The sequence below is a fragment of the Lactuca serriola genome, chromosome 8 (assembly GCF_051521515.1).
Source record: "Lactuca serriola cultivar US96UC23 chromosome 8, Lser_US96UC23_V15, whole genome shotgun sequence".
NCBI lineage: Eukaryota > Viridiplantae > Streptophyta > Magnoliopsida > Asterales > Asteraceae > Lactuca > Lactuca serriola.
Genome location: NC_136415.1, coordinates 14,756,725 through 14,781,722, shown reverse-complemented (window position 1 = coordinate 14,781,722; position 24,998 = coordinate 14,756,725). Strand labels below are relative to the sequence as shown.

At 39.6% G+C, this 24,998-nt stretch overlaps 1 protein-coding gene across 1 annotated transcript; it reads left to right on the top strand.

Moving 5' to 3' along the window:
* Positions 1-977: 977 nt before the first annotated feature.
* Positions 978-1,703, top strand: LOC145066645 (uncharacterized). Its single transcript, XM_079013930.1, has one exon. The coding sequence runs from the start codon at positions 978-980 to the stop codon at positions 1,701-1,703; it is 726 nt and encodes a 241-aa protein (XP_078870056.1).
* The last annotated feature ends 23,295 nt before the right edge of the window (positions 1,704-24,998 follow it).

Below are 24,998 nucleotides of genomic sequence, written 5' to 3'. Positions count from 1 at the left end.
TTTCGAGGATCTAACGAGAAGCTTAATCAAGATAATAACGGTAATTTTTTAGGAGTAATTCAAATGATGACAGAATTTGACAATGTAATGCAAGATCATGTTAAACAGATAGAAAATCATGAAACCCATAATCATTATTTAGGGCATAATATCCAAAATGAACTAATTTCTATTTTAGCTCACAACGTTAGAAATTCTATAATTAAAATTATTAAAGAAGCAAAATATTTTTCTGTGATTCTTGACTGTACCCCCGATGTAAGTCATCAAGAACAAATGACTCTAGTTATTCGATGTGTGAACATATCTAGTAACAAAATAAAAGTTGAAGAATACTTTTTAGAATTTTTGAATGTAGATGATACGTCTGGTTTAGGACTATTTAATGAATTATTATATGCAATTAAATCAATCGGTCTTAATATTGATGACATAAGAGGGCAAGGTTATGATAATGGTTCTAACATGAAAGGGAAACACCAAGGGGTTCAAAAACGATTACTTAAAATTAATCCAAGAGCGTTGTATATGCCATGTGCTTGCCATAGTCTTAATCTTACAGTTAGTGATATGGCCCATTCATGTGAAAAGCTATTTCTTTTTTTGGAGTTGTGCAACGCATATTTGTACTATTTTCGAGTTCTACTAAAAGATGGAACATATTACTTGAAAATGTTAACAATTTAACTGTAAAATGTTTATCTAATACACGTTGGGAAAGTAGAATTAAAAGTGTCAAAGCTTTTAGGTTTCAAGCTCCTCAAATAAGGCAAACTTTAATTGAATTAGGTAAATCATGCAATGATGCTAAATCAAAAAGTGAAGCAGAAAGTTTAGTTGGTGCCATAGAAAGTTATGAATTTTTACTTGGTATGGTAATTTGGTATGATATTTTATTTGCTATTAATATGGTAAGTAAAAAATTGCAAACTAAATATATGTGTATTGATGGCACCATTAATCAATTAAAAAGTATAATGTCGTTCTTTGAGAAATATAGAAATGAAGGGTTTTCCCGTAGTTTAGATAATGCCAAATCCATAGCAATTGATATGGATGTTGAACCTACATTTCGAATAAGACGTCAAGTTACTAGAAAAAGGCAATTTGATGAAATTGATTATGCACAAGAATTACAGTCGGCCGAAGAATCGTTTAGAATTGAATATTTTATGGTTGTTGTTGATATGACAATTGTTTCATTAAAGAGTAGATTCGAACAATTAACTATTTTTGAAAATATTTTTGGATTTTTATATAATTTAAAAAAGTTAAAGTCATTGGATGACATTGAACTTAAAAAAAGTTGTATTAATTTCACAAAACAATTTTCTCATAATAGCTTGTGTGATGTAGATTCAAATAATTTGTTTTCCGAACTTCAAGTGTTACAAATGACTTTGCCAAACGTTTTTATATCCGCTGTTGAAATTCTAGAGTTCGTTAAAACTGAAGATTGTTATCCACATGTTTTCATTGCATATCGAATATTATTAACTATACCTGTTACTGTAGCATCAGCAGAAAAAAGTTTCTCAAAATTAAAATTATTAAAAAGTTATTTGAGATCATCTATGTCACAAGAAAGATTGAATGGTTTGGCTATGTTATGTATCGAAAAAGATATGTTGGATAAAATCGACCTTGATACTATTTATAATGACTTTGCTTCCAAAAAGGCTCGTAAATGTAAATTTTTTTAGTTTTTCTTTCCTATGTTTATGTAATAGGGTGCAAATCATGTTATAGCCTTTGTTATTTTGTTGCTTTGTATTTATAGTATTAGATTGTTTGGCTTTTGGGGCCTGTCCCGAAGCTTTTTCCTTTCCATAGGTGGGGAGTCCCCAGCCTGCAATTGTATTAACTTTTTTTAATTAATAAAAATTTTCGGAGGTACCGCCCTCCTTTATCCAAAATAAAAATTATATTTATATATCTATCACTAAGGGCCTCATTTTTTTCTGCCCTGGGCCTCAAATCGTCTTGAGACGGCCTTGTCGCGGTATAGCTTGCCTTTTGCCGACAACACATGTTGTCAGGATAAGTGTCGTCTGGATAGAGCTTAATCCTTGTAGTGTTTGTAGTTGCTTGATCGCACTAACAAAGCATTCTAACTCGGCAAAACACCAACAAATCATTATAACAATGCTTCCACATGCATCACTCTTCTATCCTACGTGCCGAACGGTGTGGCAATAGATATGGATATTGAATCGATAGGTTCAGAAGTATGAAATGGAAAAAAAAATGATTGTTTATAAGACGAAAAATATTATTAGCGAAGTGTTTGAGCAAATGCTTAGTTGAAAAAGATTTGAAGAGCAAGATCATTCTCCTTCTTCCATAATTAAACCCACCTGTTTTATCATTATTGTTATAATGAATGTAAAAATATGATAATTAGAAAACTATAATTAAAACTAGGAAAGTTTTCCAATGTTACGCATGGGTTGGAGTCTAGCTTCAAGTTAGTCGGTGAAAGTGCATATGTGTTTATCAATCAACTTTGAGCCTGATTACAAAACAGATAGATTGAATGCACATTAGAAAAGGATATGCAAATTGCCATGTATTTCAATTCCACTATTCCTTTTCCACAAAAAAAAAAAAAACCTTTTTTGACATTTTGGAGATCAGTTTTGTGTTCTGTCTAGATAAACTGAGAAAATTCATTAACCTTTAAATTAAATTATTTTGAGTTTTTGAAGTTTAAGAGGAAGGCAACCACATGGTAGCTACGTCTGTATCACTGCAATCCTCACCTACATTACAAACAAAATGAAATCAGCCTTTTTAAATAGACATATGGTTATAATCAAATTAAAGAAATTAAAAGTAGTCGAACTGAAAGTAAGATGCTATATAAAAGGAAAACTCGTTCCATTCTTTAAAAATAGCGGTTGCAAAGAAACCAATGTTCTTGTAAAAGTGCAAAAAATAAACCAATATAGTGAATTCGGATGGACCATAAAATCATTGGCAGGTAATTTCCAATAAAGTTGTAATTTTCTTCTTATTTAACCATTTTGTGAACCATTGCCCTTCAAAAACTTTGCTCTTGAGTGTCTCTTTTGTGGCGAATAGGATTTATTTTTAATAATAAAAATAGTGTAATGATTAGTAATGATAATGAAAATTTTTAAAAAATGTATAAGTGAGGGCAAAATGGTCATTTGCTTAAAATTTGCAGATGAGCTGTCTACCTAGAAGACAAAGGTGCTAAAAACAACATAAGCTATGGGACAAAAAATATTAGTCAAATTACTTTTTTGTTCAGTTTTATATAACATTACAGTAGTTACTTTCTCCAAACATGATTAAATTTCATAAATAAGCTACTTTTCATGTTCTGTCTATTTGCCATAGTGTTGCCTTGAAGCCTTTGAGGGTTAAATAATTAAATCCATTTACCAAATTATTTCAAAAGTCAAAGATCTCTCTGATTCTGGTGGATCATTTCGAATTTTCTTATTGTTGTGTTAATTTGGATTCTATGTGATTTTTGGTCATTTAGATGTTTGATTCTTTACACAAGACCGCTAAAGCCTACCTGTTAATTAATTTCATACCCTTTTTGAAAAGGAAAAAAAACACAACAAAGACGCTAATAGATTCTGTAAAAATTCAAAAAAAAAAAAACATTGTAATAGGATGAAATATAAGAAAGACGTTATAAACAAACAATGAAACAAAGATATGTTGCTAAAAAAGATTAATTTAATCTAGAAATTATTATTTACAAATGCAAAAAGTTAAAGTTGATAGATGGTCATTACAACTGAAATAAAATTATAAGCGATGCCTATTTTTAATTGTTGTGATGATGTTTGTCCCTCGGTTTGTTTTAAAAAAATATGTTTAATAGTTTTCCCCTGCAATTTTAGTGTTTATAGGTAGAATATCGTTACAATAATTGAAAATGGACTCCAAAAACTTCAAGGAAAACGAATTTCAAATGAAAAACTGATTTTTCTAACAAAGGTACAACCATATAATGTGATTAGCTTGGTTATGGTGGATAACTAATATGTCGAATTCAGAGAAATCATTCAATTCTATGGTGGCATGTAATATTTTTTTTTTCAAAAGCAATTTAATATTAGTGATAACATTTATAGCAGGGTGCAGATCATATAACAAAACATCTTCATTTATAAACATAAGTAATAAAACCAAAAAAACCCAAAAAGGGGAAAAAAGTTACCTAAGTCACCACAGTTCTAAGGATAAACCATAGACCTGTTATGAAGACCAGAAGAAGTTGTTAGTTTCTGTTTTGTTTATATTTTGATTTATATCACTAATAGAGTAAGATTAGCACATTTAATAGGAAATGTTCCAATAATTAAAGTGGAATGGCTAGATAACAGTAACAAAAAAAGTCACTTTTTATTTCAAGTAAAGAATTAAAAATGTCTTACTTCTGTTCCTGGAAACAACTTGAAGAAATAAAACATCACATTGTAATTTCATTTTGTCTTCTTTTGATCGTCCACTTAAACATACACCTGAAAAAGACATTTAAATTTGGAGAAATTACTCATAAAAACCATGTTACATCATTCTACCTTTTTATTACAGCTAAGTACTTTTACTTTTCTCATATTATGGCCTTGTACTTTCAGGAATCAACCCACATATCAATTTTGTCATCCATTCCTCCAATAAACATGCCATCAATAATTTTACATTTTAGAACCCAAATCACCTAATTGTAGGTCCATAAAACTATCATTTTCGAAAAAACAGAGGAAAAAGATGAGTACATGCTACATTTTTTAAATAAAAAAGCAAAAATTCACTATTTCTAAAGAAGGAATTTTTTTTCTGCACTTTGTAGGAAAATATTACATATGACCACGAAATAATAATTATTAAGAAAGAAAGCAAACAATGATTGTTTAAAAACTTGAATGAAGTCATTGTACAAAAGATGTAATGTTGTGACTAATGATTCAAATGGTCATGTTTTCATTTTTATAAATGGTATGCATCGATATTGGTACTGAAAGTTAGAACACCAAGTTGGGTTTTCTATAAATTTGTAGTGGGTTACCAACTAAAATCTAAATCCATTGATAGCACACCTACCTAGCCTTTGGACCTGCAATTTTTTAAAAACCTCTAGTTTTGTGAGTTATGTTGTAACACCCGTAGATTCGGGCTAGTCAATTTAGAGTAATAGGGGTCGAAAATGACTTTTAGAAAAAAAGATTATTTAGAATAAATAATTTTAACCAAGTTGTAGAATATGTCTCAAGGGTTCCGTACATATAAAGAACGCCGAAATCCGAGTTATAACGAAGAAGTTATGGTCCGTCGAAGTTTTTCGGCAAAACCGGCACAACACCGAGAGACGTAAATAGTGAATTTACGATGGAGGGCTTTTTAGCCTTAGAAATCTAAACAAAAGTTGTAGTATACGTTAAACCAAGAACATACAAAAAAAGAATGCCCAAATCTGACTTCGTATGAATTTTCTAAGATTTGACATAGCAGTGCACGACCCGAAACTTGAATTTTAGATCGAGCGGTTTTTGGCCCACGCGACCTAAGTGAGAGTTGAAGATCTCATTAATAGGAACTCAACGATAAAAAGAAAGATGAAAACAGAGTCCGTATGTAGAAGTTATGAAGTTTACACGGACATTTAACAGTATAATCTCCTCCTACTGTTAAATTTAAGATTGGTCGAGAATTAGCCGACGGAGTCTAAATGAAAGTTGTAGATCTTGTTTTTACCTACGCGTGGATATAAAGAATGTCGAATACAGATCTCGTATGCGAAAGTTATGAACTTTTGAAAATCGATTGATTTCCACCTTGTGTGCGATGTCACGTGTCAGCACCAGGCTGTGCCTGGGTGTCTCCAGCTGGCTCACGACGTGAGCATCATAAAACTCACGATGTGAGTGACCCTCCAGCCCCTATAAATAAGAGGTGAAGCCCTTTTCATTCCTCACACCTCCCATCACTTCCCTCTTTCTCTAGAACTTTTCTCTAGCCCCGAAACCCCCCGAAAAGCCTAGGGAACCTCCCTAGCACGAGGCGGAAGCTCCGGAGTGCCCGACGGCTCCGAGAAGAAGAGTCTTTCGGCTCGGGAACGCTTGTCCAACGGAGCCCGGTTTTGAGAAAAACCCGCTGTAAGTGAGCTACGCCTAACCTATCTTTAGTATAGCTTATGATCCACTATAGTAATGTTATTAGGACCTTATAATAAATACTTGGGCTATTATTATGAGTTATATAAGTATTGTTTAATGCTTATATAATAGTAATAATAGCTAGACTATTAATTTGTCTCGGTGAATAATAGGCTAAACTCTAGTGGTAATGATACTAGGTTTTGTCAAAGAAAATTTTGTTAAGAGTAACGAAGCGTTGTCTGAGTTCGGAATCACCACCTTAACAAGTGAGTGCATGGTCCCTTTCATCTTACATGTAGATATGAAGTGTTTTATATAAAATACGTGTTATGTGTGCATATTGTCTGTATATTTGTTATCTATGTTGGATGAACGAGTTTATACAAGTTTTATATGATTTAAACTGTATATGTATTTATATCTAAATAATATGTTGGGTAAAACATGGGTAGATGAAATATGGGTTGGATGATGAGTTTAGAGGTGATATAGACCATGAGATAAGGGTGAGAGGTGGACGATGTAAGAATCCTTGTTCCCAAATGCTAACATCGTCATCTAGTAGAGTATAGATGACAACCACAAACTATTCTAGACAGTCTAATGGAACACTAGCAGGCTCGCAACCTGAAGGTGTTGTGAACGATGTCCGGTGTACTCTAAAAACTCATTGACATGTATTGCGAGTGGACTCTTGAAAACGATACTGTCAATAAATGAAATAACCTTAGCAGCTATGCCCAAAGGATAATACCGGCAGCTGTGCCTCATAGAAAATGTCACAATTCTGGCAGCTGCGCCTAAGTGATAGCACTAGCAGTTGTGCTTGACAGATGTGTCATTGATGACGATGGACTTCGTGCCAATTCCTTAGGATAATCCTTAGGAATGAATGAACGAGGAATAGCTGATTATTAGGGTAGATCCTTAAGAGTAAAGAAGATAATGGGGATGGGTAATTGGGTTGATTGTTTGATGTTTAAACATAATAATTATATTATTGTGGGTTGAAAACCCTATGTACTCACCAGGTTTCCCAACCTGACCCACTCAGTTTATTTATATCACATGTGTTGATATGAAGTCACATTACACTGAGAGATTAATGATATATAAATCACCAGTGATAAAGAATGTAAGTTATGTTTATGCTTATGTTTTTGTATTGATGATGACATCTCAAATGTTTTAAAATGAATAAAAATACTTTTCTTCAGAAATGCTTTGATAACATATTTATCATGTTTTACTAGGAACAAATTCCACAACATTTTTATTAAAAGAGGTACTCTGATTTTTATAAAGCATAAACATAATCGGTCTTTTCTGGCCGTGAAAATGGGGATGTCATAGTTGGTATCAAAGCATTAGTTTAAGCAAACTAGGAATATGGATTTATTTCTAGACTTAAACTTAGAATGCTAAGCAATGATTGTGAGGAGTGTGTCTAAGGTAATACACCTGAATAGACACAAACACTAGCTTATTTAAGGAAAATGCCTAACATGCTTTTATGTGCTATTTGCTTTATGATGCTTTATGATGCGAAATGTATGATCGGATCTATGGTCTATTGCTGACCGGATCTAGAAACTTTATGTGTTCAGATTTCTAAACGTTGAATTACGGTATTAGAACTGACATGTAACTTTTCGGAGTAATAAGGAGGAATACGCATCTAAATCTTCCTCTATCTACATTCTCGTCTCAATACACTGAACGCCTGCTTTGGTGTGCAGAACATCATAGTGAAGACTCGTAGTGAATTGAGTGAATGGAGGAAATGAGAAGGCTTACGATACTAAATGGTACCTATCAGAAGATATCGTAAGAGTGATATCATGCCTTTAGAATGTGTCTAATTAATAATACGTCTAGTACGGGAGAAGTACATGTTCGATTAGCAGAAAGAAAGATTTTTGGTATAATCTATGAAGTTATCCCATCGTCTGACGTTTCCATCACCAACCGAGTGAAGCAGAATTGATGATTGAAGATACGCATGGAAGAAGTCCTAGTAGATTCTAAGGAAAATTATATGATTGTTTGGACACATTTGTATGTGTTAAAATTGTTTATGTGATAATTTTTGGATTAGTATCTAAGCCCGTAACTATATTTGGTATGTACTTGACCCGGTTGTGCATGGTCCTTTCTGGTTGCCTTCACCAAAGCAACTTGACAAGGCAATTTAAGGAGAGAGAGAGAGAATATTATAGTTTTTTAATATATTACAAGAATAATATATTAAAGGAGAAATCATATTTATTTAATTAGTATTGGTCATAAATTAATTAGGAATTAATTTGGTGACTAAAAGAGATTAATTGAATAAAGGGGTATAAACTGTCAAATGTATGATAGTTGAGTTTTGGGCTGGGAAACCTAATGGACTATAGGGGGAACGAAATTATGATGGGGATCCATCATATTTTCGTCCAAGGCCTTATTCCAGAAGGTTGCTTGGGCTGCTTGGTGGCTAAGCTGTCCATTAGGGTTTAGACTGAAACCCTAGCAGCCTGCAGTATAAATAAGACCCCTAGGTTATGAAAATCGGCTACACTTGATTCCAAGAGAACCCTAGGGCCGATTTTAGCATCTCTCACCCTCTCTCATATTTCCTTCTTGCTTGTAGGGTTTGTGAACCATTAGAGGAGTTACAATTATGACTTTAAGCTTAAGATCAAGAAGACTACAAGGATTTCAAACTATTTGATTGAGGTAAACACTTAGATCTGTCCTTATGATGTTAATTTTGAATTATATATGATAGATATAGGGTTGTAAGTCTTGGATTCAAATCATGTACAATAGAGAAATCTAGATCCAAGCATTAGGGTTTGTATGAGCACACAGGATTGTTCTTATGCATAAAACTCATCAGTTGTATCAGAGCCATGATTGGTTTCAATTGTATGTGATGCTTTAACGGTTTGCTTGCTGAAAATCGTTTTTCTTGCCTCTGCCCAACTCAACTCGGCGAGTCAGTATCTGGACTCAGCGAGTTGGCCCTACTCGGCGAGTCCAGGTCTGACTCGGCGAGTCTGTGCGTCAGGCAGAGGATATTTCGAGATTTTGTTGCTGTTTTGTCATGGGATTAATGCCTAAATCATTTTTTGAAGATAAAATCCGAATTTTATTGTATTTAAATGATTATGCCCGCCAAAGCAATAGATAATTTCAAATCTTTTGAATATTAGTTGTTTATATGATAAATATGGATTATTTAAAGTTAATTGGTAATTATCTTATGACTAAAATAGGATTAGGTCAAATATAGATAATTATGAAAATAATTGTTTAATTTAAATTATTTGTTATTTGATGTTGGGTCAAAAATATGGTTTATACTTTGTTTTTCTAGGAAATTGTATTTTTCTGTAATATTTTTGGAGTTTACGGTCATGTTTACGGTTGAGTTTACGGCCGTAAACACCTTACGTCCGTAAACCCATTTACGACCCATGTTATACGGCCCATATTCTCCAACTATAAACATAGGTGAGGAGTAGAGATTGATGAACTAGAAGGAGTTTACGGCCAGAGAGAAACAAGAGCTTTTATGTGTGTGAATCTTTTGTATCCAGATCTTCATTCATATCAATACATACAAAGATTCATATTATTCTTCTTCTCCTTCTTTTCTATTTGATCTGACATCATCCGTTTGATTGGGATTCCGCACCATCAAACGGATCTGATTGATACATAGGCAGATTTAGCGACTTACAATTGGTATGAGAGCCAAGTTGTATCAGTCAAGTTTGTCAGATTTGAAGCATTATTTGATCTTATTTTCGAAATATTCTTACGTTTTTGGATAGATTTCTGAAAAATAAAGGGGGTTTGTTCTTTGTGTTTTTCATAAAAAAGGGTTTTTGATCGAGTTTTGGAGCAAAAAAGGGCAAAAATCGGTGTTTTTGGTCGTAATCAGTGAGGGGTGGCGGCCAACAGCTAGGATTTCCGAAGTGTTTGTGGTTCGAGGCCTCGCACGTTTACTGTCCGAGCTTGTGGCCTCGGGGTTCACGGTCCGAGATTACGGGCCTTGCGGTTTCCGGTTCGCAACAGATCCTGGCATCGCGCGTCGCACCTCGGCCTCGTAACCAGCTTCGCTACGCACTTAAAAAATAGGACGCGAGTTAGGGGGCTACGAGGATCGAACTCAAGACCTCCCATTCATCAACCAGCACATTAACCAACTCCTCTAGCATCACCTTTGTTCCTTTCCTCCGCATTCTTTACTCAAAAACACTCCTTTTCGGTTCCAAGTTTCGCAAAATTGTCATTTTTAGCCCAAAAATTAAATTTCTTTTATTTTTAAATTCTTTTTTCATTAAAATAATAATAATAATAATAATAATAATAATAATAATAATAATAATATAATAATAAAAATTATTTATTTTTGACTTTTATTTTTTAACTTTTGACCTTAAATTTTGACTTTGACTTTCAAGTTTGACCTTTGACTTTAAACTTTGACTTTTTCGTTTAACTTTTAAAATTTCAAATTTAACTTTTCGGTTTGACTTTTAAGTTTGACTTTTAAGTTTAACTTTTTAAATTTGACTTTTAAGGTTGACTTTTATAATCAAAGGGTTTGACTTTTAAGTTTGATTTTGGCTTCTAGTTGTGTTTTTTTAATTGATTTAAGGTCTACGAGGGAGTTGAAACATGAAAGAGAGTCGTCAGGATATGTTAAGACAAAATTTCAACATTTTCGATTATATCCCTGGAGAAACCCTCGAAACTCAGTTGCAGCGATTTACTACACTTATTACCGAGATGAATATAGTTGGGATCTTCTTGTCTAAATCTGAGATAAACAAAAATCTATTGAATTCACTTCCAAAATCGTGGGATATGAACGTGGCCATCATCAAGAAGACAAAAGATCTCAATCATCTTAGTCTTGCTGATGTTATTCAAGAACTTGATGCTTTGAAGTGTAGAGAAACAATGAGTTCTGAAAACATTCCGGTCAGTGAAGTTACATGTACTCCAGCTTGTGAAGCCATGATTAAATTTCTTCGGGAACAAATTGATTTATTTAAAAGAGAATTTGAGGACCTGAGATATGAAGGATATCAACTCAGGAAAGGACAGAAACCCCTGAAGGCTGAATTAGAAGCAAAAACCAAGGACTTTAGGAAACTTCAGGAAGAGTATAGCAACAAGTGTGAAAATTATGATTATATTAAGAGACAACTTGCTGCTGTAACTGAAGAACTTGACGCTTTAAAAATTAAGTGTGGAAAAACAGATGTCAGTTTCAAAAATTATACTGCGTCAAGTCAGACAGTCGAGTCCTTATATGAAATCAAATTAAAATTCAAAGAAAATCAAAACAAGGGTCTAGGGTATGATAGTGTACCTCCTCCTTATAATCATAACTACACATCCATCCCTATGACACAGGACGAAACTGACAGGGAGCCACATCTTCGATATGGCAAATGAGCTGGATTTGTGTCAGGAGGAGTTATTAATGTTGAAAATACTGATGTTTCTGTTACATGTGCAGGTAAAGTAGCAGAGGATGAGAACAAGGAGAGTTCTTCTGAACAAACAAACGACCCCTTGAACTCTAAATATGTTGCTTCTAATCAACCTGTTGTTGGTAAATACAGGCCACCATTTCAAGCTAAACAGAGTGCCTGTTGCAACTGTGCGTGTGGGAAAAATAAGAGACAAGGCAAGGATACGCAATCAGGGGCAGGAATAAATAACTTCACAGTGAAGAAAAAGACTTGTTTTCACTGTGGAACACTGGGACACATTGCCAGAAACTGTCCAAATCGCGCATACGTTCCTTACTATGCACAAGGTTGGCAGAACGCACCAAGAGGGAAATACTCCAAAAGAAACCCCTCAAGGTCACGTTCAAACCATGATGACTGGAATGCGCACAAGGCCAAGCATCCAACTCCCAAGAACAAGAAGGGAATGTTGGCCCAGAAGTCTAGTTCAAGAGATGCTCCTGTGAAACCAAGACCGGTTAGGTCAAAGTCATCTAGGAAGACAGATTCAAGTTCCAAAGCAAGTGCCGAGGCACCCATCAGATCGAACAAGAAATGGGTTAAACCCGAATATAGATGGGTACCAAAGGTGAAAACTCCCAAATCTCCTAATGCTTCTAACGTTTCTACATCTTCTGTTTGTGATAAGCAGGATATGTCATGGGAGAGAGTACCCTGCATTGATGACAAAGGTCGACCTAGTTTCAAAATGGACTGGGTTCCAAAGACCAACTGATCCCGCTCTGTGCTGGAGCAGCTATGGAGGCATATCATTAGACTTCGGTTTGTTGGTAGTGGCTGCTCCTGGCATATGATTGGGGATATCTCTCAACTGTACAACACTCAGAACATTATTTGAGAGTATGTGTCCTTTGCGGGAAGGGAAGAAAAGAAGGGATCACATGGGGTTAGTGCTTAATGACATGAAGAATTTTTGGATCTGTTCTGAGATTACGCGTGTTGTTCTCAGACCTTCTGGATGCAAATTCAATCAGTGACTTATGGTTTGAGTTTTCTTCTCTATACTCCTGAGTTTTTCTTAAGCTGATTTGCTTTAAAGACTAATTGTTTTAGGATAGTTTAAATTTGCGCATTTACTTTCATTTCTCTCCTATGAACAAATTTAGGGTGAGAAATAAAAACAAAACAAAAATTAGATAATTTAAAAAAAAAAACATTAGAGAATCAGAAAATCAAAAATATGTTGGTTATGAAATCTGCTTGAGGGAGATGGTTTGGGAAGTGATATTATCAGGTGATAATAGGCAACTTGAGTCTGCGTAACGTACCCAAAGTTGAAGGGTCTATGTTTTAACTTGATGCGTCGGTAGGCACGAAAGATTCTAAATGGACTTGACTAGGTAGAGTTGAACTTAGGAGATTTATAGACTTAATAAACTTTGATCTAGTTAGATCCGTTCGGCCTAACAATACGACGCTCGGATAGGTTTTGCAGGGAGATATATATGGGAATCTACTCGTCACATTAAATGAACCCGTACTTGGAACCGTGGTTTAACTTTTCCTCGATGTGCGGATTCTGTCCTTAATTTCGGTTGGATGGGGCGACTGGTAAATTCCGATTAATTAGGTCTGTAGAATATCATTTTCTTTCTTTCCGTCTGTTAGTCATATGTTGTCTCCTTTGCGTGACTTCCAATCCGACCTGGTACACGACATATGCAACTCTATTTCTCTGCATGTTATATCTATGAAATTCCTCTCATCTGTTAGCCATATGATGTCTCCTTTGCGTGACTTCTAATCCGACCTGGTACACAACATATGCAACCTTCTACTTCTCAACCCCTCTGAAACAATAAGTAATAGAATTTTGAATCTATCCTCTCTCTGAATGGTTGTCTGCTCACCTGGTGTAAGGAGTACTCTGGAAGTCCTTGATGGCCGGGGCATATCAGGAAGCGGGAAACACGTTCCAGTACACTTAAAATTGAACTCATACAGATTGTCTGTAGATCTCGCTGCTCAACTTAGGTGGACAACAATATCCCTGGTCGTCGTCAGATGAATGGTCCTTAAGATATAGTATTGAAGGAATTAGGATCAGATATAATTACTAGGAACTTAAGTTCACCTTGTCTTGTAACAAATAGTATGTCCTAAATTTGTCACAATTTTTCGTGTTTAAGTGGACCACAATACCGACGATCGACCAGACAAAGATGTGAATATAGAAGGTACCGACAAGTGGACAAAGGTTGTCTAAAAACTTTGATCCCAAATCATTCTTAAAGTTAGATATCATTTTATTTTTGTTAAACTTGTCATAGTTTCTTCGAATTTAAATATTAGGGGAGAATTAAAAATTAAAAATAATGAAAATAAAAAAAATCAAAAATCAAAGAAAAATCAGAAAAATTAAAAATCCAAAAATAGTGTTATTTCTGTTTTATTTCTTGTTCAGAAAAATCAAAAAACCAAAAATATTTTTGTTTCTGTTTTAATCTGTGTGCTAAGTTTTCTTTTAGTTTTGTTTTGTATTGAAAAGTGATTTCAGGTATAGATGAGACTCATGGAGTTTGTGTTGAAGATTTCTGAGCCAAAGCCTCGTCCGTGAGCATCGAAGAATTCTCATTCGAAGGAGAAAGAAATGAAGATTATTCTTTTGACATTCAATCTTTCAACCCCAGAAGCAAGGTGAAGCTGAAATTGAAGATTATGTGACGGATTGCATTGAAGCCTCCGCAATCAGTCTGCTGCTGTAACATCCCGAAATATCAAGAGTAGAGTTGAAGGGCTAAAAGAGTAAATTGGGAAAGAGCGACTCGGCGAGTCCATGGGTGGACTCGGCGAGTAGAGTCGCAACTTGGTCGCGTGTTAAGTAGCCGACTCGACGAGTCAGTAAGATGGACTCGGCGAGTAGGCGTTGAGTGGAGAAAACCCTAATTCTTGGGGTTGAGCCCTATATAAAGAACATAACATCCATTCCCACAGCCTCTTTACTCATCCTCAAGTCCAGAAACCCTAATCTTCGTATGTGAGTGGATCAAATTGCATTTGGGAGCTTGGAGAAGCAATTGTTGAGGAAATCTTGAAGGGTAGGAGGCTTGGAGCAAGGGGCTTTGCTTGGATTCGAGTTCCATTGCAGTTGGGGCGTTCTTTTGAGGTAATATCTCGTCCTTGGGCTGTTGTTCTTATGGATTCATCATTATGGGGTTTGTGGGGAGTTTATCTTTTGGTGTTTTGGACTTTAGAGGTTAGATATGAGGTTGCTACCTTAGATCTGGAATGGAGAAGGGTTGGAATGCCTGAAAGTCCCTGTGTTTGAGTGTGTAGAGAAGCTATCATGTCCCAAACCCTAGCCCTAAAGTGTTAAAGGCCTAGATCTCTTTGGATTCAAGTAAAGTTTGCCACTTTACGTGATGGATGGGTTGTAGAAGGCTAGATCTATGTTTTGGATCAATTGCATGGCCTGGAGTGTTTCTGTATGGATTCAGACCGGTGGTACTCGACGAGTCACATGGGTGGACTCGACGAGTTGCTTGAAGACGAGGTGGAACTCGACGAGTTGGAAGAACAACTCGGCGAGTTGGATGAAGATGGCCTGGAACTCGGCGAGTTGTATGAACAACTCGGCGAGTAGGTTGAAGATAGTCTTGGACTCGACGAGACTGTTCTTGGACTCGGCGAGTCTTGTCGAAGAGTCCCAATATTTTCTGGTTGAGTCGAGAATCGGCGAGTCAAGGGATGACTCGGTGAGTTGTGGGCGAGTGGACTCAGAGTTGTTGGACTCGACGAGTCTCGGGGTGACTCGGCGAGTTAGGCCGCAGATTGAGGGAAGTTCTGAGCTTGGGTACTCGGCGAGTCATCGGGTTCACTCGGCGAGTAGAGTCAGTCAGAGGTTGACTTTGACCTTGTCTTTGACCAAGGGTTGACCAGTGGTTTCCAGGGGCATTTTGGTAATTGTTGGTTATTGTTTTGAGTTCAGTGCTTTGTTGTTGTTCAGTGGAGGAGTTCGTGTCAGTGGTCGGAGCAGCTTGGGTTATCTGTTCAGTCGGCAGTATCGAGGTGAGTTATCCTCACTATATCAACAGGGTCTAAGGCACCAAGGCCGGCCCTTATCGGATTGAGATCCGGGTAGTTGTTGTTATGTTACTGCTTTGATATGTTTGCATCCTGAGAGCTAGGATGGTATATGTTAGAGACCTGATTGAGATCGGTATCCTGAGAGATAGGTAGATGCTATGCTAGTGACCTGTTAGGTCGGTATCCTGGTTAGGATGATGATATGTTATGTGATCTGTTTGATCTGCTTGTTGACTGTGAATTGCTATATTATTGTATGTATATGTGCACATGGTTGTTTGGACTGGAGTTGGGTTGAGGCGGGTCCTGCTTTGTGCTGTAGGCCAAGATACCTAGGGCGGACCGGTTGTTCCGAAGGCCCAGCGAGCGGTCCGGATAGGCTGTAGGCCCCAAGAGGGCGGACCAGACGTGCCGAGGCTCGGAGAGTGGACCAGGCCGACTGAAGGCCCGGTGCGGGCGGACCAGTCATACTGTAGACTCACAGAGTGGACCAGGTGGATTGAAGGCCCGGTGCGGGCGGACCAATCACACTGCACACTCGATGTATGTGGTTAGATTCGGAGAGTGGACCAGGTGGATTGAAGGCCCGGTGCGGGCGGACCAATCACACTGTAGACTCGAGGTTTATGGCTAGACTTAGAGGGTGGACCAGGTGGACTGTAGGCCGGTGCGGCAGACCAGTCACACAGTAGACCCGAAGTGCATGGCTGTTCTGTGATCAGATATGTTTTGGCATGTTATGCGTGTATGGTATAAGTGGTTGGTATTTTGGGGATATCTCACTAAGCTTTCAGGCTTACAGTTGTGGTTTTATGTTTTTCAGGTTCTTCAGGAGACCGTGGCAAGGCGAAGGCGTGATCGTACCGCTCCTCATGATTTTGTAGTAATGTGATTTTGGGAATACGCTAAATGTTTTGTATTGAAAACATTTTTGTAATGATTTAATGGAATTGAGTTGTTTTTGAAAAATTTAAAATAGGTTGTATTTTTCGGTCGTTACAAGTTGGTATCAGAGCCTTGGTTTGAGTGAATTGGAGAAACACTCGTGTGACTCCAGTCTCAAATCGAGGAGAGTTTTCAAAAGAGAGTTTAAAATGGTTTTCAAATGAGTAAAGGAGGACGCGGAGGTACGATCAGCCGGAGCCAGTAAGTAACCCCAAAATACCATGCATGTTATTTGTTTTTGAGCTTTGATAGAACAGCATGCTAGTGTTAGGCTAGGGATCTTCAGGATTTCATGATAATGTTGCCTGATTTGTGATGCCTGTAGCATAGGGTTTCCTTGTGGGAGATTTTCAGTGTTCCTCTAATGGTGAGGGTTGAGAGCTATTATGCATGTTTTCACTAGGGTGTTGTGGTAGTACTTCATACAAATATGGGTAGGTGTGGAAGGTAGTATGGGCCCGTACTACTGAAAGCACAGGACCCATATGCGTATCAGGGAAACCATGACCTCTAGGGTTGGGTTAAGAGAGTTAGATCCCAGGATGATGGGAAGAGTCTGAGATTTTGTGTAGTATTTTTCAGTATGGAGATTCCGAGGCATGATGAGAATGGATTCGGATCAGGATCGGGAGCAGGAGAGGGAGTTCCGGGCGGGTCAGTACCGCCCAAGGTTATCGGTCAGATGAGCTCGTGTGAGTTGGATGCAAGGATTCGTGAGATCCTGCGTGATGAGATTGCCGAGTTGTTCCGGGCTGAGTTGCCGGAGCTGTTTGGGTCGATCAAGACCGCCATGGTTGAGTATTTTGATGAGCGTTATGCAGCTCTCACAGAGACGGCTGCCGCGGCGGCTACAACAGTTGTAGCAGCGGCAGGGGGAGGAGCTGCTCGGGGCTTTCAGCATCGGGACTTCGACAATACGAAGCCTCCCACCTTTGATGGAGTTCAGGACCCGATTGTTGCTATGAGGTGGTTATCGGACGTGGAGGGGTGTTTCTTCACGTGTTCATGCCCTGCTGATCAGAGGGTGAGGTGTGCTATGAACCTGTTGAGGCTCGGGGCGAAGGATTGGTGGAGATTGACCACGGGGTCATATTCGGATGCGCAGAGGGCTGCGGTTTCATGGGATCAGTTCAGGGAGATGTTCAGTACTCGTTATGTTCCGCAAGTTGAGAGGTAGATATTGGCTCAGGAGTTCCTTGAGCTGAAGCAGGGTTCGGAGTCGGTGACTGAGATCACCAGGATGTTCACTGAGAGGGCAATGTTTTGCCCAGAGTTCGCCTCGAAGCAGGCTCAGATGTCTCGATATCTGAGCATGCTCAAGAGGGATATCAGACAGTTTGTGTCTACCCAAAGGTGCGAGACCTTGTTGGAGTTGCAGGAGGCCGCTAGGCGGCGTGAGTTAGAGATTGAGTTGCAGTTGCGTGAGCTGAGGCAGGCTCCGGTGCAGTCGCAGCCAGCACCGAAACGGTCCAAGACCATTGATGTTATAGTGGGGGATCTGAGCAGCCACAGTTGTGGGAAGTGTGGGAGGGGTCACACCGGAGTTTGTAGGTCCGGTGGTGCATGCCGCAAGTGCGGAAAGGAGGGGAACTATGCGAGGGATTGTCGGCAGTCAGCGCCAGTTCGAGATTTGAGGATTTGTTATCATTGTCATCAGGTTGGACATTTGAGGGTCAACTGTCCACAGCTTGCTGCAGGACCAGTGCATGCTCCAGCACCGGCCACTTTGAGGATTACAGGTGGAGGTCAGAGTGGAGCGGAGCCCCCAAGGGCTCAGGGTCGTGCTTATCAGCTTGCGGCAGAGGAGGTCAGAGCAGTGCCAGATGTAGCTACGGGTATGTTTCTTTCTTGATATCTTGTTATCTTGTGATTATTTGTGGTGCATTGTTTATGTGCTGGTATCTTTGTGTGGTTTTCGATGCGGTATTCGTTGTTTTGAGGGTTGTGGTTTGGTTATGGGTTATTGTATCGGGAATTTCGTTGGTTATTATTCATGAGGGTTATTAGTGGAAAGCTGGCATTGGTTTGAAGGCCGGGTAGCATCTGCTTTATGAGGAGTGGTTAGATGCAGGTTGAATTTCTTTCGAGCGGGTTATCAGTGTTGATGGGGGATCTTGTTAAGGTTGTTTATGCCTGTGTGAATCAATCCGCGTGTAAGTGTTGGTTTTGTGCAGAGTTGTTCTGGGAGGTTGGTGATGGCGACCGGTGGTTGTTAATCAATGATACAAGTGGGGGAGAATTGGAAAATTCTCCGGGAGATCGATGAGTATTTGAGGGTGCTTAGCTGCTTGGGTTTCAGCAGTGGTTCTGCCAGTCAAGAGTATAGGCTGGTACGAGTAAGAGGCAGGCATGCGGGGCGGGATACAGACCTAGGGCATTCGATTGTGGAAGGCCTGGGAGCAGGCCGAGATCGAGCATGTGCGATTGAGACAAAGTTCGGAACCCTTAAAGGGTTAGAACAGTATGCATGGGAGAATTTCCGGGAGAGATAGCTCGGAATGATGAATGCTAGTTGAGCGGTCTGGATAGACTGAAGGCCGGTAGGCGTACCAGTCAGGCCGAAGGCTCGGAGAGCGGTCCAGCCAAACTGAAGGCACTGAGAGCGGTCCAGATTGGCTGAAGGTTCTGAGAGTGGTCCAGATTGGCTGAAGGCCTGGTGAGGCGGTCCAGTCATGCTGAAGACTCTGCAGGTATTGCTAGTCCGGTTGTGGAGATGGATTGAGTATGTTGCGATGTGTTGGCACCAGGAGGTCTGGCCCCGGGTATTGATCTTGATTAGTGGAGTTGGTGCATGGACTCGAGAGTCCTTGCGAGCAGATTCAGAGCATGTGTGTTGCATGGATAGCGGTTACGCTATAAAGGTGTGGTGCAGCATTGGGTGAGCACCGTGGCACTTGTTGTGGTGACAAGGCAGCCAAGTGGATTTCCTTGGTAAGGAATGAAAGAGGAGTGTAACTCCGAGAGGGAGTTCAAGTTCACGGAAGTCAAAACGGCAGAGCAGAGTTATGATTAGAGTGATCTGAGTATGATTATTGCGCAGCATGTTTGCGGCAGTGGAATGGAGTCACATCCGGATTGGGATGTCTGCTGAGGTCGCGGAGGGAATTCCGCGGGTGTAGAGCCAAGAGGCTCGGAAGGGATGCAGGGAGAGAGTCTTGGGCTCTCAGTTTGATTCTGATCAAGGTTTGAGTGTGTAGTAGTGGTTCATCTTGGGGGAGGTTTGGAGATATCATCAGTGTATCGAGTTTTCCCAACCGGAGGGTGCTAGAGCTAGTTCAGCATGTGTATGTGATTGAAAGAGGAGAACTCATGGGAGTTGCTCTGAAGAATGGGTCTTTCCGTCAGCATGGAATGGATAGAGTGGGATTCGGATCGGGGATCCGATGGTTCATGGTTCTCTAGCTCATATGGGTCGAGTGATGGTTGTGATTTGGTGCAGTGGTGCATCTTGGGTAATTCTCGATTGTTGAGTGTGATTATCAGAGGGTACATCCGGTGCCCGGTTTGAGAAGGTGGTCAGGACACCGTAAGGAAAGAGGAAATGAGTTCGAGTTTTGATGGTTATGCCTTGAGGAACCTGGTCCGGTGAGGGCCAGGTGGCGCGTCGTGGGAGTATTTTGGAGTTGAGTTGCCGTAGGCTTCGAGGACGAAGCCTAATTTAAGTGGGGGAGAATTGTAACATCCCGAAATATCAAGAGTAGAGTTGAAGAGCTAAAAGAGTAAATTGGGAAAGAGCGACTCGATGAGTCCATGGGTGGACTCGGCGAGTAGAGTCGCGACTTGGTCGCGTGTTAAGTAGCCGACTCGGCGAGTCAGTAAGATGGACTCGGCGAGTAGGCGCTGAGTGGAGAAAACCCTAATTCTCGGGGTTGAGCCCTATATAAAGAACATAACATCCATTCCCCCAGCCTCTTTACTCATCCTCAAGTCCAGAAACCCTAATCTTCATATGTGAGTGGATCAAATTGCATTTGGGAGCTTGGAGAAGCAATTGTTGAGGAAATCTTGAAGGGTAGGAGGCTTGGAGCAAGGGGCTTTGCTTGGATTCGAGTTCCATTGCAGTTGGGGCGTTCTTTTGAGGTAATATCTCGTCCTTGGGTTGTTGTTCTTATGGATTCATCATTATGGGGTTTCTGGGGAGTTTATCTTTTGGTGTTTTGGAGTTTAGAGGTTAGATCTGAGGTTGCTACCTCAGATCTGGAATGGAGAAGGGTTGGAATGCCTGAAAGTCCCTGTGTTTGAGTGTGTAGAGAAGCTATCATGTCCCAAACCCTAGCCCTAAAGTGTTAAAGGCCTAGATCTCTTTGGATTCAAGTAAAGTTTGCCACTTTACGTGATGGATGGGTTGTAGAAGGCTAGATCTATGTTTTGGATCAATTGCATGGTCTGGAGTGCTTCTGTACGGATTCAGACCGGTGGTACTCGACGAGTCACATGGGTGGACTCGACGAGTTGCTTGAAGACGAGCTGGAACTCGACGAGTTGGAAGAACAACTCGGCGAGTTGGATGAAGATGGCCTGGAACTCGGCGAGTTGTATGAACAACTCAGCGAGTAGGTTGAAGATAGTCTTGGACTCGACGAGACTGTTCTTGGACTCGGCGAGTCTTGTCGAAGAGTCCCAATATTTTCTGGTTGAGTCGAGAATCGGCGAGTCAAGGGATGACTCGGTGAGTTGTGGGCGAGTGGACTCAGAGTTGTTGGACTCGACAAGTCTCGGGGTGACTCGGCGAGTTAGGCCGCAGATTGAGGGAAGTTCTGAGCTTGGGTACTCGGCGAGTCATCGGGTTCACTCGGCGAGTAGAGTCAGTCAGAGGTTGACTTTGACCTTGTCTTTGACCAAGGGTTGACCAGTGGTTTCCAGGGGCATTTTGGTAATTGTTGGTTATTGTTTTGAGTTCAGTGCTTTGTTGTTGTTCAGTGGAGGAGTTCGTGTCAGTGGTCAGAGCAGCTTGGGTTATCTGTTCAGTCGGCAGTATCGAGGTGAGTTATCCTCACTATATCAACAGGGTCTAAGGCACCAAGGCCGGCCCTTATCGGATTGAGATTCGGGTAGTTGTTGTTATGTTACTGCTTTGATATGTTTGCATCATGAGAGCTAGGATGGTATATGTTAGAGACCTGATTGAGATCGGTATCCTGAGAGATAGGGATATGCTATGCTAGTGACCTGTTAGGTCGGTATCCTGGTTAGGATGATGATATGTTATGTGATCTGTTTGATCTGCTTGTTGACTGTGAATTGCTATATTATTGTATGTATATGTGCACATGGTTGTTTGGACTGGAGTTGGGTTGAGGCGGGTCCTGCTTTGTGCTGTAGGCCAAGATACCCAGGGCGGACCGGTTGTTCCGAAGGCCCAGCGAGCGGTCCGGATAGGCTGTAGGCCCCAAGAGGGCGGACCAGACGTGCCGAGGCTCGGAGAGTGGACCAGGCCGACTGAAGGCCCGGTGCGGGCGGACCAGTCATACTGTAGACTCACAGAGTGGACCAGGTGGATTGAAGGCCCGGTGCGGGCGGACCAATCACACTGCACACTCGATGTATGTGGTTAGATTCGAAGAGTGGACCAGGTGGATTGAAGGCCCGGTGCGGGCGGACCAATCACACTGTAGACTCGAGGTTTGTGGCTAGACTTAGAGGGTGGACCAAGTGGACTGTAGGTCGGTACGGCAGACCAGTCACACAGTAGACCCGAAGTGCATGGCTGTTCTGTGATCGGATATGTTGTGGCATGTTATGCGTGTATGGTATAAGTGGTTGGTATTTTGGGGATATCTCACTAAGCTTTCGGGCTTACAGTTGTGGTTTTATGTTTTTCAGGTTCTTCAGGAGACTGTGGCAAGGCGAAGGCGTGATCGTACCGCTCCTCATGATTTTGTAGTAATGTGATTTTGGGAATACGCTAAATGTTTTGTATTGAAAACCTTTTTTTAATGATTTAATGGAATTGAGTTGTTTTTGAAAATTTTAAAATAGGTTGTATTTTTCGGTCGTTACAGCTGCTATCTTTGTACCTGCTGAAGTGATCCAGAAGATTTGTTCTCTCTGAAGTTCTCTCTGAAGATTCTCAAGCTGAAGGTGTCATCTTTCAAGAATCAGTACATCAAGCATCCTCACCCAATGGGCGTTCAATGTCAAATTCTGCAGAAAAGCTCAAGTGCTCAAGATGAAGTCATTCATTGAAGATTCATCAAGTTCATCTTGAAGTCGTGAAGAATTTGAAGATTAATGTTGAAGCAAAGCTCTCAATGAAGATTAACAAGAAAAGCCAGCTACTTTTTAGGGGGAGCTTGTTGGGTCATTTAAGAAAAGAAAGCTATAAACCAAGGGGGAGATTGTTGGGTCAAAAATATGGTTTATACTTTGCTTTTCTAGGAAATTGTATTTTTTTGTAATATTTTTGGAGTTTACGGTTGAGTTTACGGCCGTAAACACCTTACGGCCGTAAACCCATTTACGGCCCATGTTATACGGCCCATATTCTCCAACTATAAATATAGGTGTTAGGGTGAGGAGTAGAGATTGATGAACTAGAATGAGTTTATGGCCAGAGAGAAACAGGAGCTTTTATGTGTGTGTGAAATCTTTTGTACCGATCTTCATTCATATCAATACATACAAAGATTCATATTATTCTTCTTCTCCTTCTCTTCTATTCGATCTGACATCACCCGTTTGATTGGGATTCCGCACCATCAAACGGATCTGATTGATACACAGGCAGATTTAGGGACTTACATTTGATCCCTTGTGTTTTGAAAAGTTCAAAACTTGCCCTCAAGTTTTGAAATTTAAATTTTGTGATTAAAAGTTTAATTTTGAATAATTTAAATTTCAAACCCTTAGAATTTTACAAGTTTTAAATTCAACCCTATACTATTATATTATTACAAGCTTTATATATATATATATATATATATATATATATATATATATATATATATATATGTATATGTATATATATATATATATATATATATATATATATATATATATGTATAATTTAAAATGCTAGTCTTATCGTTAGTAGGCCTCATTCGCGAAGCCGGTCTATAAGGTGGGTATAAGGTTGCTGCCTATAAAATGGCGCTTAATGGGTGTACACTCACACCCACCGTTTGCTTGACTGGTGGAGGGTCGTTAGTCGAACGGGTAGGATAGGGCAATCCTCTCCTCATTAAAAGTATAATGTAAGATACAAAGTAACTACAATGTTTTTACAAATTCCCAATCTTAGTTACTTTAGGGAAAAATGTGAAAATGATGCTATTCCATTGAATTACACTTTGTACCCTTGTCAAACGTTTTGGAGCGTGCGTGGTTAACCAACACACTAATTTGGGATTGACATTGGTGGCAAGGGGTGGCTCGATGTTTATCATAGATCAATGGAGCGTGTGTGGCTAACCGACACATTGATGATAGAGACATTGAGTGCACCATGTTGATTCGCATGGTTATTCACAGCTTGTTTGCGATCCTCGGCATCCCAGTTGCAAATTTGAAGTGCATATCGAGATTTAAACATTCCATTGAAAGTTTCAATGAATCTCAAAGATCGAGGAGTTTTCAATACATTTAAAACTTTATTTTTTCGTTTTTCATGGTGAGAATTAGTGAGTCTTCATTCACTTACCTTCAAATAATTTACTTTTAGAGTACGACATCCCTTTCTAAGTTGTGAATAATGTTGTTGGGTCCTAGCCCTAATTTCTCATTTGTGTGTTTAATTTGGGACTCATTTCTAATCAAACTTTGTTCATTTTCTTTTCAGATGTCTGCAAACATCAACAACAACGCTTCTGGGTCATTCTCGTTGATGAACCTATGTTAAAAGGTGACATTTGATGGGTCAAACTTCAACGAGTGGATGAGGTATATTCGCATGATCACTCGCTACGAGGACAAAGAATATGTACTCGATGAAAAGCTTGAGAAGATCATCCCAGATGTTGTTACTCCTGAAGAGTTGGCCGCCTTTGAGGCCCACGAGCGCGATGCTACGAAAGTTCATTGCATCATGCTGGCCACTATGAACCTCGAACTCCAAAATCCTATGAGGACATGTATCCGTATGAAATGCATCAGGATTTGCTGGACAGGTACCACCAAAGCGCGAGGCAAGAGCGCTATGAGATCATTACTAATATGATCACCACTAAGATGGGGAGTGGAGAATCCCTAACCTCACATTTGCAGAAAATGCAGAGGTATGTTGATCATCTTCTCAAACTTAATGGTAAGTTTGATGAGGATTTGGTTATCGACATAATCCTCCACTACTTGAGTTCATGCTACAACCAGTTCAGAATGACCTACCACGCGAATAAGGAAGAGG

Bases quoted from the DNA above. Each gene is read 5' to 3' on its own strand.
- LOC145066645 (XM_079013930.1), top strand. From the start codon at position 978: ATGTCGTTCTTTGAGAAATATAGAAATGAAGGGTTTTCCCGTAGTTTA.